The sequence below is a fragment of the Pholcus phalangioides genome, unplaced genomic scaffold (genome assembly GCF_987345545.1).
Source record: "Pholcus phalangioides strain wild (caught in Gottingen) unplaced genomic scaffold, Ppha-v1.0 ptg000015l_1, whole genome shotgun sequence".
Lineage (NCBI taxonomy): Eukaryota > Metazoa > Arthropoda > Arachnida > Araneae > Pholcidae > Pholcus > Pholcus phalangioides.
In genome coordinates this window covers 21359434-21377453 of record NW_028301608.1, presented here as the reverse complement: position 1 = coordinate 21377453, position 18020 = coordinate 21359434, and the positions used below count along the sequence as shown (strand labels likewise).

At 35.3% G+C, this 18020-nt stretch overlaps 1 protein-coding gene across 4 annotated transcripts in view; it reads left to right on the top strand.

Moving 5' to 3' along the window:
• Positions 1–3801: 3801 nt before the first annotated feature.
• LOC149075668 (putative monocarboxylate transporter 5) overlaps positions 3802–18020 on the top strand; it is a 34854-nt gene continuing 20635 nt past the window's right edge. The window contains exons 1-4 of one of the 4 annotated variants that reach the window (XM_089243156.1): positions 3802–4069; positions 15949–16301; positions 16607–16750; positions 16864–17300. In XM_089243156.1, coding sequence (XP_089099282.1) covers positions 16025–16301; positions 16607–16750; positions 16864–17300 — 858 coding nt within the window. In that variant the 5' untranslated portion in view covers positions 3802–4069; positions 15949–16024. Of the gene's footprint in view, positions 4070–6088; positions 6221–9644; positions 10026–13721; positions 13932–15948; positions 16302–16606; positions 16751–16863; positions 17301–18020 lie in introns of those variants that run through there. The other 3 variants (XM_089243155.1, XM_089243159.1, XM_089243157.1) reach the window with 3 other exon arrangements.

Here is an 18020-nt window from a genome sequence, read left to right as displayed (position 1 = left end):
CCCCCAAGAGGAGAAGCCACACAATAGGAAAGACCATGCATACTCATACTCGTGCATAAAAGAATGTGGGGGGGGGGGGATGGGTACTCCGTATTGAGGTATGTCTGTTATTTGTGTGTGTACTCCACACAAACTCACTCATACAAAACTTGAACCTATCATTAGTCTAAATTATGAAGCATTTATTTTGTTCGTTTTCTTTCTGCAACCTCTTTGTATTTTTGGAGGGTTTTTGTCCCGTGAGGGATTGACCAACATAGTTTGGAAATTGCATCATGCTAAAAACCCTTGATGAATTAGAATTTAATGAGAATGATTGACCAAAGAATTATAAGAGGTTTATTAATTAATATAGTATCAACACAATCTCTGAATAGATCACTCAAGGGAGGAAAAAAAATCAGAAACCATTGAACAAAGAAACCAAATTTTACTGGTACATAGTTGTTATGGAAACAAAATTTTACACGTTTGATAAGGTTTTTTTCATTTTTGGCTCTCAAAGTTCTTCCTGAAAGATAGCTATGGAAGAATAACATAAAATGCTCCGGGAAGCCCATGTCGATAAGTTTGACCAGTAGTGTATTATGTTTAGTCTTGTCGAATGCCTTACTTATGTCAAGACATGCTGCCCAGACGTAACCTTTACAGTTAAACGAGCCAATTATGAATTCTGCCACTCTGTGCAGTTGGGTTACACAGGAGTGCCCTCGGCGGAAGCCATCTTGCTCAGGTCGGATGATGTTATGTTGAATGAGATAGTTATCAAGTTGTGTTATATAAAGTATATGCGCTCAAATAATTTAGACTTATGACTTTTTGCAATGAGAGGACCAGTACCCAATTTATGAATTGGTATAAAAATATGTATTGGTTTAAAGATACGTACGATTTAAAAAAGGAAAATGATGCATGAAGATACTGTAAAAAAATGGCGTTTAGAATGTCAGGAAAACTGTATTTAAAACTACAAACTATATAATTTCTTGAATTCTACGTCGTTTTACTCATCTCTCATTTTCTTTTAAATTATACATATCTTTATTTTTTCAGACATGTGGCAAGAATAAATTTCATCTCATTTTTGGTTGGTCATTTGCTTTGGGCAATTCGACACAACTGATCATTACACCAAAGAAATAAAAAGAGCATAGGTTCCAATTCACGGACTTGAAAAAATCTGTAGTTTATCACGTGATGACACATTCCGCATCAAAGAAAACATTCCAAATAAATAAAAGGGAAAACTCGGACACTTTTTTTTTTTGAAATTTCAATGGATGACCATACATAATTCCCGTTTTTCCGGGACGCATTTTTCGCTGTCCTGATTTTTTTAAGCTATAATTAGCCACTTCGCTTGCTTTTGGTATCATATTCGGTGACAACTACCGATTTTTCCTACTTGAAATCGTGATTTCCCCGTATTTTTCCAGAGAAAACAGAGTCAGCCTGAGATCGCAATGACTGAAAGAGTATTTTCTATTCACACAAAGCTCAATTAGAAGACTTTTCGGGAATTTTCTATGAAGATACAAAATTAGGGAGACTTCCGCGTAAGACGGAAGCATTAGCAAATCATGATGAAGAAATGATAAAAATTATTTCAAGAATATACTTATTATAATTTTTTAATTTTTATAAAAATTAATAAGTAATTTTGATACATATGAGTTGAAAAATAAATTTAAATTTAGTTTTTAGAAAAAAGCAAAAACATGCAATAATACAGTAAAATCAGAAAAAAAAAATAAATAATTGAAAAAGATTTTGTTATTTTTCACTCTTACAATAGATGGCGCTAAAAAGCAGTAATTCGTGTATCAAAAAAGTTTTTATAAGATTTTTTTTGCCATTATTTAAAACAAAAATAATATCTACAAATGAAAAAAATTTGTGTGTTGTGAAGGTTGAATTTTGGAAGTTATTTATTAAAATTTTTGAGTTTTAATTGTAATTATGAATTTAATCAGAAACATATCTTATAACTTTTTTTTTAATTTCAAAATCCTTTCACTGGTGTCTCATTGGTTATCATTTCTACTCTATTTAACGCCTGTTTTATTAATTTCCCAACATTAATTTTTATCACTAAATAGATAAACTAATTAACACTTGAATAATTTTTAAGAACGGTTTATTGATTACTATACGTAACGACAAATGATTTTCCATTTTTATACATTAGGGGCCGTTCAAGTATTGCGTAAGCAAATTTTTAGCAATTTTTGACCCCCCCCCCTTTTCAACAAAATGTCGTCATATCAGCTCTGCCCCTCTGAAACCTAACGCATATTGGTGGGGTCAGAGACGTACACAGGAGGGGGGGGGCATAGGGGGGTTCTCCCACGATCAAAAATTTATTTTTTTAATGCAAAAAAAAATATTTTTTTAATTGAAATTTTTGAAGAAAATACCTTTATATGTTATTATAATCAATTTCTCTTAATTTCAATGTTATTTGAAGGCCATGAACTCAAAATTTATGTTTAATAAATTCATTGCGACCCACCCTCTAAGCCGTATAATGATAAATCGCATAAAGACCCTTGGCTCGCGGACCAAATATGGCCCTGGGGATTATCTGATGCGGCCTGCCCTCCTCAAACCAAATTTTCTAAAAATGAACCAAGCGGCACATTTACAGACCGCCTAAGTGTCCCGTGGTACAATTCCATAGCATTTAAGCGGCCCGCGGCCCATTTTCGGATCACTTAAATGACCCGGGACACAGTTCCAGAACACTTAAGCGATCCGTGACACATTTAGGGATCCCTTGAGTGACATGTGACGTAATTTTAGAGCACTTAAGTGGGCCGCAGTGTGATTCTACATCACTCAAGTTACCCGCGGCACATTCTCAGATTATTTACGTGATCCGCGGCATATAATTACGGATCACTTGAGTGATACGTGGCACAGTTCCAGAGCGCTTAAGTGGCCCGTACACATTTCCAGAGCACTTAAGCGGCCCGGACACATTTCCAGAGCACTAAAGCGGCCCGGACACATTTCCAGAGCACTTAAGCGGCCCGGACACATTTCCAGATCACTTGGATCAGCGAAACATTTAGAGATCAGTAAAGTGGCTCTGTAGGGCACTTATCAATAGGAGGGAATGTTACTTCAAGTGCCCACAAACTATCGAAAGGTTTTTCTCGTTATGCACTACACATATTTTGCCATAAAAATTAAATTAAATTATAATAAGTGTTGTTCGGATTTTTGTTTTTATTAATTATTATCAGTCTTGTAATGTTAGCTTTCTTCTCATTTATCAACATTTTTAAACATAATCAACATCACCGATCAAATCCATCATCCTAGACCGAAGTTGGAGCAAAATGTCCGGTAAATTTAACTAATTCATTGATAATTTACACTTACTAACGCGAGTTGGGGATTGTACATTATCACCGGCAAATGTGATAAATAAGCAAAATTTATAAAACTTAACAAAATCATCATCGAGTACGCATAATCTCACCGGATTTCACATCTACCATAATATACATTAGATACATACAAATGTTTCATGTTTGAATTTTTCTCATGTTCCTATGTTCACAAAATGGTAAACAAAGATGCGAGAATTCTACGAAATGGCTTCATTGTTTACGACCCTGAATAAGAGAAAGGGGGGTAGAAAACAGTTTGGAATGCATTTCTTTTCCTAAATGTTTTTTATTTAGCATTTACTTTTTCCTAGAACGTCGCCAAATCCTTTGCCCAACGTCGCCAAATGTTATTTTTTCCCCAGCTATTATTGTTCAGGTTTTTATTTCTCCGCATCTTCCCATCGTCATAAAAGTTAGTAGCAGCTTTTTCTTCGGAAGTTCTTTTCTTGACTACTCAAGCCTTCTTATTTTTCTTACATCAAAACAATTTTTTCTTCTCACCAGGAAACATGAATTGTGCGAATTTGTTTTCCAACTAAAATTTCATGTAACCAGTTTTCGAATTTTTTTTTTCCGTGTTGTAAAACAGAGTAAACAATATATATATATATATATATTTTGGAATTACATATATTGTTAAAGAAGATATACTATCATCCTACAATTTTACGGTAAGTAATTATCATCGATTGTTAAGTCAATTGTCTTTGAAAGGAACTCGTTATTTATATCTTACAAATATTTTTCTGGCATAACGTTCTGAATATAATTCATTCAATTATACTCTCAGAAGTTAAAATATCCTTTGCAAAAATTAATATCCTATCGGAAACTATTCTAATTAAAGTTTCTCTAACGAAACTAAAAATTCTATAGAAATTTTTACGAAATATTTCATATATAAATAAAGGAAATATATCCTCGTAATACTTTATTATATCAAATATTACGGATAGCTATTATTTTAAAGATAATTTTTTTAAAAATTATATATTTACGTTTATAACAGATTATTATTTTAAATCTTTTCCCGAAATTAAGGAAAAAATAGGAATTTATTATGATTATTTTTAAACTTTAAACTATATTGAATATATATGTATATATAAAAATATGTATACATAAAAATGTATATATAAAATATTTTTATATATGTATATATAAAAATGATTTCGAAAATTTAATAAATAAAATGAAATTTAAAAAAAGGAAATAATAGTTCAGTGAGGGTGATAATAATAATGATAATTTTAAGAAACTGTGATTATAAACTGAATAAATATATTTTAAAAATGAATTACTATTTTTCAAAATATTTTCATGTGATTTGGAGATAGAATCTAATTTTTACATAAAGCTCAATAAGTTTATAGTTGACTGTTTGAATGAAATATCATTTTAAAAATATATATATAAATAATTTTGAATGCGAGTTAAATCTTTAAATAAACGTTTGATGAAAATTAGATGTTTTCAAAAATAATTCCATATTTATTCATACTTTCAAGTCATCAAGGGAATATGTGTCAATCTTTATCAATATTTTTATTAATCAATTTTTTCAGAGAAAAAATTACCTGAAGAAATGATTATATTTCTCGTGTGTTAATGATTATTTGCGTGATAAATTGATCCAGTAACACTTTTCCTTTCAATAACCAGTCTTGATTAGAATCAACTAATGATGCCTTAATGTTGTTTTGACGAATAATAATTAAAGTTATGTTAACGATATTCCTAATCATAATTTGCTTTTGTTTTATTTTGTTATTCTCAATTTCGAACCTACGATATTCAATCTATTTATTTTATGGTTTGTAATCAGCTTAAACATGTGTTTTTAGAAAACAAGAATCCAAAATATCTAGAATTCGATAAAAAAAAGTAAGTTGTTTTTTTCATGCTTTAAAGTTTTTAAATAAATTCAAACCAAAAAGATTGGTTCTCACACGAGTTGTGATTCGCAATCACGTAGTGCCGCTCTTTTTCAGCTGCATTCATTTCTATTTGAAACTACGCGGGTCTATGACGTCAAATGATGACGTAGCAACGAGTGACGTTAACGTCGAAAATCACAACGCCAAAAATTCGAGTTTTACTTACAGGAAACTTTTGAGATAGAAATGACCAAAAAAATTTTATATTCATAAAAAAAATCTTCATTTGCATATACTGTACTGAAAATAATTAAAGCAATATTTTTCAATAACAAGTTCATATATGACAAACACAAATGGACACTAGCAAATTATAAATATAAATTTCAATTTACAAAATAGGACTTTAATTTTAAAATTAAATTTTCATGCAATAATAACGAATTATTTTCCATATCGTAGTTTTGTGAAATTTTGTGGTATGTATAAATCCCAATTTAAATTATTTTCACCTCATATCGGAGAATATTGTAATAATAATTTTCAGTGCTAGGTTCGAAATTAAAAATATAGGCATATATTATTTTATTATTTAATTTCCTTATTATATTTTCCGTTGTTTTCGTCTTTTGTCTTTCATTATAAGTTCGTTGTATTGATGATAAGGTCACTCGTCACATATGTTTACTTGGTGAAACTCCATGTTGGCCTTGTTTTGAAGTGTTCAGATAAAAACAAATTGATACTTGATCTCCTTAAATAATAAAAAAAAAGAGGTAGAAAATAATAATAGTTATCGTTTCTTGAAGTGCTGTGGTCAGTTTCGTCTTCTATCTCTGAATGATCTCGTGATATTTATTTTGTAGTCAAAATATAACACATCATTATTCCAATACTCGATGGTGGACCGAACGAACTTCCGTTTATGAATCATTATGCTAACAGGTATTACGATCACCAATTATTAATTTTATCAAATTAATTTCTTTTCCGTGGCATGGTTTCAGATCATTACCGATTTCCACGTAAGCGGGAAATTCACCCGTAGCCCCGTAAATTCTGTGGTGTTTGGTCAGAATATAATAACTCCAAAATCACATTTTTGAGATATAAGCATTTTCATTGTCATTTAAAAATCAGAAATAAGGCATAAATGAAAATGTTATTTAGCCGTACGCTCGTATTTGTGCATTTATTTCACTTCTAATTACAGTAAAACCTCGATAAGTGCCACCTCGTGTTATCGAAAAATTCTGACGGCTTAAGCGGAGTACCGTTAGTTTTAATGTGCAATCTTGGGAAAATCGTTTAAATTTAAAGTAATATGACATTTATTAAAGTATGAATCAAAATAACAATATTAATAAAATGTATAGATTGCAAAAGAAAAAATGATAGCAATTTTTTATCTTTTTGATCTCTTATTATTTAACTTATTGCGGTAAAATGTATTGGTACACTTTGATTTATACTAGTAATTTTTAATTTAGACTAACAGAGCAACTGTTAGAACATAGTATAGCTTTTCTTCATAACAGTAATTCTTCATCAGTAGTTCTTGATACAACTACAAAGTAATCTCGAATACTTTTGACTTGGGCGGGGGGGGGGGGGGCCCTGGGCAGGGAAAAGTAAACAGAAGACCTCAACTTAGGAAAGAATGTCTGATTTTTTTCAACAAAGATATTTTGTTTAAATTCGAAGCCCTAAATTAGTAGGGCTCATGAAGGAATAAGATCTAGCTCGAACAGTCCCAAACGTTTCAAAAATCTTATTCGGCAGATGAACTTCCCCAGCGTAATTTTCGTTACTTAAACTGTTCCGTTTGGGTATATAGGATTTTATGGTGACTTTTAAGCATATGGCAATGCTGTTAATAAGCTCTTTTTTTAATGGGAGCCATAAAAATAGTCTGTTCCTCTTTCTCAAACTTTTTCATAGTGACGAGTAAACCGAAATTAGCGACGAGTAAACGAGGGTTTAATAACATTGTGGTCTATGAGAGCTGGAAGGGCCTGAAGAAAAATGACTTAACCGGGGTGACGACTTGACGAGGTTTTACTGTAGTTATAATTAGCAAGACTTACTACTTGATCAAAAAGCCATTTTTTGGAGACATTATGTTCTGACCAAGCACCACAAAATTAGGGTCCCAAATTTGGTTCAACTTATGGTTTTACCCTGAATAATTAAATATATTTGATATCAGTCATTGGCGGGGGCTACAAAAATCATCTTTGCCCGGAGGGTCCCCTTTTTCAAGTAGTAGCCTTTTTCCCAGTAGCTTCTGTGTGGTCGCGTGAGCATCGTGTGGACAAAGGTTCGAACCCAGTTGACGCACAGCGGTGGTCGGCTGGAGCTGGTTTCCTGCGGTTTTCCAACTTCGAGGCATGAATGTGAACCCATCTTTCGTTTAAAAAAGTCTCTCCGCAGAGAGCAGGGGAGTCTACAACGCGATACTGACATAACGAGAAATTTCAAGCATTCACCATTTTTACCTCAAAATACAGAAAACAGATGGCAGCACCAACACGAAACGAGAGCAATTATGACAACATAAATACGTTAGAGCTACACATTCTTGTTAAACTCATAACACACTTTCGGTGTACCAATTCGTTAGAAATTCCATGGAGGAATATGTACGACGTCTATGTACGGTAATGTCCCCAGTAGCAGCACACTATATCGTTAGTATATCGGACCGGTACCGGTCTTATATACTAACGGTATAGTGTGCTAATGGAGGTACTAGTAGCAGTAGTCTTTTTCCAGTTGTGCATTATAATGTACATATTTTCTTCTTTCATTTAAGAGGGTGGGGGGAAGGTGGTCTTCTATGCTCTAGTAGAAATATCCTTAAAAATATTATTTAACCATTGATACATTTCAATTTCTATACACATCATTACATTTGATTGTATGCTATCCTATACCAGTACAAAGTTATACATGTCTCTAAGGCCGGGATTACACTATAAAAGTTTTATAAAAATGCTTTTATAATACTTGGCAAATTGGATTGGATGGTTGGATTTTCTCGAATGTAACCGATTAGCTTATTGGTTGTATTTTTCAAGCTTTATAAAAGAACTTTCATAAAACTTTTATAGTGTAGTTCCGGCCTTATATTTAATTTTTTTTTTTTGCAAATTTTTAAAGTTTTTCGTCAGAATTTCCAAGGGACGAGATGCATTTTTTGTTTAATAGTAATATATAGTAATAGCAGATTTGGCAATCCTGGCAATTTTCCTGGTAATCCTAGGAAAAAACTGTCATTTATCGCATAATATTTTAGCGATACTTCCTTTCAGCTCACAAAACCCTGCTTTTTTTGCAGGTATTTACCTCCAGAATAACGAAAATAATTAGTTCTCTCCTGGTCAAAAGCAAAGTTTAAAACATGAAATTGCAACTGGTAAGTCGCAATGGGAAATGAGGCTGGAGGCTATCCATGAATAAAAATCATGTTGCATGGTGTTAACTTTCTTTCTTTCAAACCAAGCACAATGCTGGAAGCGTGAATGTGCTTCTAACAGTTTGAGTGCATTTTTCGTTTCTTGTGTGAATTCTAGTGATACCGTCTATTTTCAAACTGTGAGGGAAATGCAATGATTGAATACAGTAAACACCCCTCTTACCGGAAACCCCTCAGATTCGGTCACCCCTCTTTTACACGAAAATAATAATTTCCGATTGCATGACAAAAGTATGCATTTCAAACCCCTGATTAACGACCATTCTTTTACAGACGAAGTTATATATTCCGCAGGTGTCCGTAAAAAACTGGTTTTACTGTATTTTGTACCGTTGTAAGTCTGTTGCTGTCTGTAGGGAGACTTTTTTAACGGGAGATCGGCGCTCACTTTCATGCCTCGAAGTTGCGAACTACAGAAAACCAGCTTCAGCCGACCCGTTGGAGTTCGAACCCCCGGGTCTCATTGCAATGTGATTCCATCATTATGACCATGCACAACGACTGCACAGCGGCACATGATGTTATCGAAACATTTCAAAATAAAGGATTAGAATTTTGATCTAATAAAATGAATGAAAAGCAGTTGCTAGGCAAGTTTCCCTCGTCGAGGAAATTCACCATATGTCCTTCGCCGTGACTAATTCGGGCCAATTAGAGAAGTTCATTTGTCAGTGGAGATTATTCTCCGGTTAATGAGAACTTATTACTTTCGAACGAGAGAGAGATCCTATATTATTGTTTCTATTTACGGGTTGGAAACCGGGTAATCAATATAAACAGAAAACTCAATTAATTACATATTACATATGAGAGAGAAAGAGAGAGCGAGCATATATGTATACTCTTATCATAAAAATTGGCATTCTTCCGATTTCCGTGTACGCAGCCGTAAACAACGTGAATCATTCCGTCAGGCCATGCCATAGAGAATTATAGATATTCTTCCTTTAAGACCAAAAACAGTTATTAAAAATATATATATTTCACCTCTAAATACCCTTTCGGTGTGTGTGTTCGTTGCTTTTGATATTCTTCAAGAAAAATAGCGTAGTTTTTATAGAACATTTTTTAAAAAGTGTAATTTACCGGAAAGGGAATTGAATTTATTTCAAGACATATGTACAATATCATAAATGAAAGTATTGTTTGTGTTTTGAAAAATGCAAAATTGGCATGTGTAACGTAATCACCATTTTGGATTATTAATCGAATCGGAAGAGTGATTTATGAGTATTATAAATCTGATGTACTTTGGATTTCACTAAATATTACGTAAGTCATATTCATTGTATAAAAAAATGCATAAACAATTATTATGCTTATGTGTGCTTGAATGATATAAACTTGATTTAGACTTGAGTTGAATGATTAAAACTTAATTGAGACCAGGACCTGAATGATAAAAACCTGATTGGGACCTGTCAAGTTTATCACGAGTTTCAACTAAGTGTTTATCAGGTTTCAACAAAGTTTTAATGAGTTTAAACAAGTTTGTTCGTCAGTATTTTATAATATTTTGACATCATATCTTAGAAACTCACATTTTCTCCCGAAAGTGTATACGAGCTCTTAGGGCCTCCTCATACGGGGATACTGAAGCCTTACGACTTATAGGAACTCGGTATCTAGAGAATCGAACACATATATTTCTATGGAGTTCCTCACACGAGGATATTGGCGTATAGACGACGACATATATAAGTTAGCACACACGTGTGTGTGAGAGGATATAGTGAAAACTCCATACTCCCTCTAAGATAAACACAGTTATGTTTTTTCTCTTGGTACGGTATAACAGCGTGGGTCTGCTCTTATCGAAATAAAGCTACTTCGGGCCTCCTCACATGGGGATACTGAAGTCTTACGACTATTTTTAATGTGATCAGTGCAACAAAGTAATTAAAACATGCACTCAAAGGGGGTAGGGCCTACCTCAAACTTAACATTTAACAACTCAAGTCTGTGGATACAAAATAAAAAAAGACAAAGTTTATGTACTGTAAACATTTATTATGCAATGAAAATAAGCACTGGGTGTCTGTTTGAGTTGATAAAAATTCTAAGTTAATAATTTCTTTACTAAAAATAGGATGAAGAATTTCTGTTACTGATTAACTCAAAATTCAATATAAAAATCGAATATTTTATGTTATCAAAACACAAAATTCCACGACTAGCAAAACAGCATCCAAATACAGTATACCTGGAACGAAAGCAACATGCAAGTTAGCATGCTTTTGAATTCTTGAGAAAAAAGGATTAGAGATTTTTGAAAACTTCTGGAATTAACGGTATATAATGATAAGTATAGGGTTCGGATTTTTATGACATATAATTTTTTTTTCATGACAAGTCATATTTTAGGCATTTTCGAGTTTCCGGTCACATTTTGGCCATCTTTAGGCGATGGGCCGTATTTTAGAAATTTTCAAGCAATCGGTCTTATATTTTGGTCCTTTATCATCGGAAATTTTAATCTGTAGGCATTTTCTTCATAGTTATGCACTTATAATAAATTCTTGTCTCTTTTTTTTTTTTATTCGGGGGAAAAAAAATTCCCAGTGGTCGCTATTTTTGTTCTCGGAAGTTCCTTTTGCTATGTTTCTGAATGGCTTGTCAGTCAGAAACATAGCAAAAGGAACACACATGTCACTTGCGAAAGATGTTATTCATTCGGACACTCGAAGTCTTTCCGTTCATCGTTTTCACTCATTCCTAAACAGGGATTTTCGTCAGGTGGAGCAGACTTTGTTTTGCAACCGCTCCCTGTCACTGTAAAATTCTAAAGCTATAAAAAATTAAATTATAATTTGAAAAAATTAAACTAAATTAAAAACCTTCTTCATAACAAAGATTTTGCATTAGGTTTTGAAATAATTTTTTTTTTTTCAATTCCCCCTCTAAAATTTCTACTCTATCACGTTTGGTAGATGCCCCCCCCCCCTCTCCTCGTTCTCTTCTTCGATTCTGGTGAGAATATTTTCAGCATCGATGGTAGCCGCTTACTCCCACCGATGGCCATGCGGGCATCGTGAGGGATTCGCATTACGAAGACCAGGGTTCGAATCCCATCGGTGACGCAGTGGTGGATGGCTGAAGTTGGTTTTCTTCTGTCGTTTGCCAGCTTCAGGCGCAAACGTGAATCGATCTCCCCATTGAAAATTCTCGCAATAGGTCCTAGAACCATAGCCGCAACCAAAAATGAAAATTTACTGTCACCCGGGGCAAGTAGGTACCCATTTTGGCACCCTCTTTCTCGTAATTTTCAACGAACAAAAAGCAATATTGGGGACCTTCCAAGTCCAGCGCTCGTGACACCCCAGTCCCTGCTCTCCCCTTGTTGTGGACCTGCCTACAACTCTACAAATATTCAAGCATTACATGCCACTCACAATTCGAGAAACACAGGTGACAGCACTAGCTTCGCGTGCATTACTAAATATGCACGCAAACGATCAGGTATCAAGTATAGAATATACACACACTTTTTGGCTCAACTCACATCTGAAAGCGGCGGATAAAATAGCAATAAATTGCCAAATGACGGTAAACCGGAGTCGTGCTCAATGTAAAAGAAGGACCGATGGTGCCACTGTTTTTCATTTTGCCAAAATACGTCAAAAGTTCCAACACAAAACCGATTTAATGTACAGACACATTGCAATTCAGCCTGAAAAACAATCAGTGAGATTGCAGAAATTAGACGTCAGTTTTATGACAAGATTTTTTCGAATATCGTTCCATCTTGCAATTTTTATCGAATTTTCAAAACAAAAGAAACCTTTGCAAAGTATTTTCTTCAAATATTTCTAAGAAGAAACGAAACAATAGCAGTTATTTTGAGCATGAAACTGTATATTATAAAATTCAGTACGATTCTATAACGTACCGAGAGAAAAACAGTTATTGTGCATAAGGTAAGGCGTGATTTTCATTTGAATTCGGTGGGCTTTGGCCGGCCTTATATATCGATCCCTATTCGATGTCTGTGATTCGGGGGCATGGCCCCGTCGGCGTATTTTTTTTGTGATAATTTTTTATGGCCATTTATAATTAACCATAGCTAACTATAATTATTATGCTTATCTATAGCAACCCTTAACTTTCAAAGGAATCCGAATATCGATGTCATAGTGATCCATATATAGGGATCGACATACAAGAACCGGCAAAGCCTGGCGAAAGCCAGAATTTCGGACATTGGCCGGATCAACTGGGCCGGCCAGTTCGCGAAGTGGCCAACTTCGGGCTTGGCAATAACATATACATATGTGAGAATATTTTATTGTAAATGAATATGCATTATAAGAAATAGAAAATATATACATGTTAGAAACCTATCTACTTTTTTAATTTTTGGCATTATGATATGCAAACTTTCTTATTTTTTCGGTACATATTTCGGAATTTTCTAACTTCATCAGGATTTTTATGCATATTTTGGATTTTTTATACGTATTTTGGGTTTTTTATATATATTCTGACGTTTTTATGTGCAGATTTTGACATTTTTATGCGCATATTTTAGCATTTTCAATTTCATATTTGATTATTTTTAGACCATATTTCGCAACTTTTTTAGTGCACATAATCCGTGCCGTAGTTATAAGTTGCAATTATTTTACTTGGATGCACGGCAATAAATACGGAGAAGAGCTAATTTCGCATAAATACAAGTGTGAATTATATTCTAGTATTTTTAGATTATTTATTCCAGGACGTTTCCCCCGTCTTTTATTTGGATGATTACGTATGAAAGATCACGAGACCTTATGTGCGTGTATGTGCACTTAAATATTGGAATATTTTCAAAATAAGATAGGAAGCCACCGTGGAATTTTTCCTACGCGAAGGTGATGTCGTTGTTTACCGAGTGGCAGGAGACTGGACCTCGTACTTTGAACCTTTTTTGCTGGGGTTTTTTTTTATCCCATCGAGGTCTCTCACGAGAGCTCGAAACGTCCGTTCATATTGTGAGAACTTTTTTTTGTGTGTGTGTAGAGAAAAATTTGCGAAAGAGGAAGCGTGCGTGCACCTTTGCTGGTTAATTACTGAAGGATTTCAGGAATGTCTATGACATTACTTATCAATTCGAATGGTTTGAAATCCCGGAGGAAAGATCTATTCCATCAACCAATCGATTTTCGCCGAATATTCTCATTCAGAGGACGAAGTGAGGTAAAAATACAATGTGGTGGTCATATTGATGTTGTCTTGGCACTTTTCTGTAAGGATATGCATTTTTTTAATGGAATTACGTCAGCTGCTACTACAGTACATGCACGTCGTAAACATTCGTCTGGAAATTTCTAACGAATTGGTACATGTCGGAACTTGTGTTCTGAGTGTATGTGCAACTATAAGGTGTTATGTGTTTCGTGTTCACTGGTGCCGCCATCTGTCTTTGAAGTGATACATTATGTTTTTCATATTTTGAAGTGAAAATGGCAGATGCCCGATCTTTTTTGTGTTAATTAAATTTCGTGTTGAAGGTTTGAATGCCTTTTTTTCAAAGGTATGCCGGCTCAAAACTTCTAGAATTCAGCTGTTGTTTTCCAAATATCGCTATGAGATAGTTCACACGATCAGGGTCGGACTTAAGTATTTTGCGGCCCTTTGAGAAAAAGTTTTGCGGCTCTCTACAATATCTGTATATGCTTGTTAAGTCATGATCAGTTTGGATAATTCAGATATATATATATATATATATATATATATATATCCATAAATTAAAGTGATGGTATTTTTAACTAGGGCTTTATTAAGCATTTGAAGTTCAAACTTATTTTAAACATGTTTTATAGCCCGGTGCGCCCGCTCCTTTAGACCTGCATGAATTCGGCCCGGAGGGAATTTTCCATCAATGACCTTCAAAATCGCAAATTTCAATATTTCAGTTAAGCTATGAAACTATAAATTTAATACTTAACCCTCTATGGTAATAGAGGGATATACCCCATCCATGGTAAATACATGACCAAAAAATAAATCATTATACCAATTTCTTTTCTCAATTTTCTTAGTATTTCAGAAAGTTCAGCTTGTATAGTGGGATTTTATTACAAAACCCAGCTATATAAGCGAAGCCAGTGCTAAGAGCATTCATGGTCCCCCCCCCCAGGCAAATTGATTTTTTCTAAGGCCCCCCTATCTGACTAGAAATGCCTCAGCCTACCAACTTGCTTGCGTAATATCGAAATTCTTAACCAGAGATCTCATTATCATGAGGCCTGTACTTGAGGCCCTCGGCCGAGCTTGGTTGGGCCCATGCATTAAGACGGCACTTATATAAGTACAATTTCGCATTTTATGATATAGTTAAAAGTGTCATTTTTTTACGAACTACTGGAATTTTACGAGTTCAGAGATTCATAAAATCGCACCAAAAATTCAGAGAATTGGAAATAAAAGTCAAGGTATAAAAATTATTCAACTTTTGCAATTTTATATATAGATAAATAACATTAAAATTAAGGCAAACTGTATATTTCACTCGTAATTAAGCATTCTAGCTAATTAAAATAAACCCACTATAATTAATTAAAATGCTGTGATGTTGTCGTGTTTTAATTAAAAATATGCTAACAGCCGATCCGTTTTTGTAAGAAAAGTTTTTCAATACTTTTTTATGGCGGAGGGATTGAACCATAAAGGGTTGAAAGTATAATTGTGATACATTAAATAATGAGGATTTTATTTCATATTTTCGTTGCATTAGTTTTTTTTATGAGCTAGTAAACAATAAGCAAAAAAAAGAGGCACAGATTAGTCGCAACATTTCTGGCAGAAGTTATCATTTACTTATTTGTGGAATGTTTCAGCAATGATAAGAAGTGATAATCGATAGTGGTTTGGTGAATGGACTGTCTCTTAGATATGTGTAATATCCAGAGAGAGAGATTCTGAGGGAATTCCTACCAATATTATATATCTATAACAAACAGGGCCGCAACTGGGGGGAGCAGGCGGGTCTCGTGCCCCGGACCAGAAGGGGCGCAAATTGTATTCTCTCAAACCTCTCCTTCAACATTACAAGGGGTGACAAAATGTGCACTTGCCCCGGGTGACCAAGCATCTAGTTGCGGCTCTGATAACAAGCTTTTTTAAGTGAGTATTTTTCTTTGAAATCCCAGAGTACTTTGATGAAAGTTTCTTCAACAGATCGTTATTAATTGTTTCGGTTTTCTTTTCCTAGACAATCCGTGGGGCATTGTTCTCCGCCATACTTGAAGTACAGGAGGAAACAAGTTCCTCAAACTGCACCAACGGCCATGGTCGACGGAAACGAAGACACAAAGAAGAGTGAAGATGAACCAACGCAACCACCGCAAAACGCCGAGGAGTCGACGTCACTGGACTTGGTTGTGCCACCGGATGGTGGTTGGGGATGGGTCATCGTATTCGCTTCCTTCATGTGCAATGCCGTCGTTGATGGTGTCGTTTTTTCATATGGACTATTTATTCCGGAACTGGCGAATGCATTCGGAGAGACTAAGGGACGATTGGCGTGGGTTGGATCCCTTTTGGCGGGATTCTACCTCATAGCTGGTGAGTATTATGGGATTCAAGTTCGTTTATCGTTATCAGCCACCTCGTTGGGCATTTTGCCTGTTGTGGCGTTGTATTTGTATTTGTATGTTTTCAGTTTATCCGAAAACACCGCAGACCCATTCTTGCCATATGCGATATTTTCACACTAATTTCTGCTTTGTTTGTAACTCATTCCATAAATTTGAGGGCCCGCAAACCACCGGTTTGGCGTTATCGAATAAAGACCAAAATTAAATTTTAATTGGATATCAGGAAAAAATGGTTTGATACAGATTTGCATATAAAATAGTTATATTTTGCAGGTCCGGTAGTTAGTGGATTCGCCAATGCATATGGGTGCAGGCTGATCACCATTGTTGGAACTATAATAACAGCGTCGAGTTTTGCTCTGTCTGCACTTGCACCTAATATGGAGTTCCTGTGCGTCACTTTTGGAGTTATCGGAGGTAAGTTACAAACATCAAGAAATCATGGCTCCAAATTGCAAAGCTTTCTTAAGCCAGTCCATTCATTAAAAAAAATTGGACGCTGTAAAGATTCAACTGATCTCTTGCCACAGGTATTGGTTTCGGCTTCATTTACCTGCCAGCCGTGGTGACCGTTGGCTTCTATTTCGACAAGAGACGGGCTCTTGCGACAGGCCTCGCCGTGTGCGGTTCTGGAGTTGGTACGTTCGTCATGGCACCGTTAGTAAAGTACCTTCTGGAAACTTACTCATGGAAAGGAACCATGTTGATACTGTCAGGAGTAGTTCTTCATTGCGCCATTTTCGGTGCACTCTTCAAGCCATTGCAACCCAAATCTAAGGAAAAGAAAAAGAAAGAGGTAGATTCCGATGACAACCATAACGAGAAGTGCTCGAAGGTCGTTCCTCTGTTGCAGAGGATCAAGCAGTACAGGGAGGCTCAAAAGTCAGCTTGGGAATCTCAGGAATACGTCGATGACCACATCGTAACCGGAAGGAGTCGGCAAGACAGGTCGACAAGTTTACCCGAGGTAAGGTAATCACTCTCTTCATTAATCAAATGAGCGGCTAATTTGGGCATTCATAATGAGTTTCAGAGGTCAAATATACAGAGTGATTCATATAGAACCGGCCCCACAAAATGCGCACACAAAAGATAGTATACCTGTACTTGATATATAATTATTATTGAACTTGAAATGTGTACTGTACGTACGAGCAGGGCCGCAACTAGATGCTTGGTCACCCGGGGCAAGTTCGCATTTTGGCGCCACCTTGTAATGTTTAAAGTGAGGTTTGAGAATGAAATTTGCGCCCCCTCTGATCCAGCACCCGGGACACGAGACCCGCCTGCCCCCCCCCCTAGTTGTGGCCCTGCGTACGAATGCCGTTCATTATGATTATAGCAAGTGTTAAAAGTGGGTACCGTTTTCTTGAAGGCACGCAACGACCCGATATTTCATATTCTCTGCGATATTTTGCAGTGTTCCTTTGGTGATTGTCCTGATCACAGCAGGAATGCTGTTCTTGAAATTTTGTAATGCGGGAGTGTGAAGTTGCTTGTGTTCACTCTGCAATACACAAACCTTCAGGAACGCATCGTTATCTCTCCTAGATGTGAGATCAGTGTCTCCGGTCCTTCAATGTTCAATATGTACACCTGTTTTCAAGAACCCCCCCCCCCCCAAAAAAAATCAAGGCTTATGAGGCCTTAGGGTCAGGGGGGGGGCCTAACGTGCCCTTGAACTCGG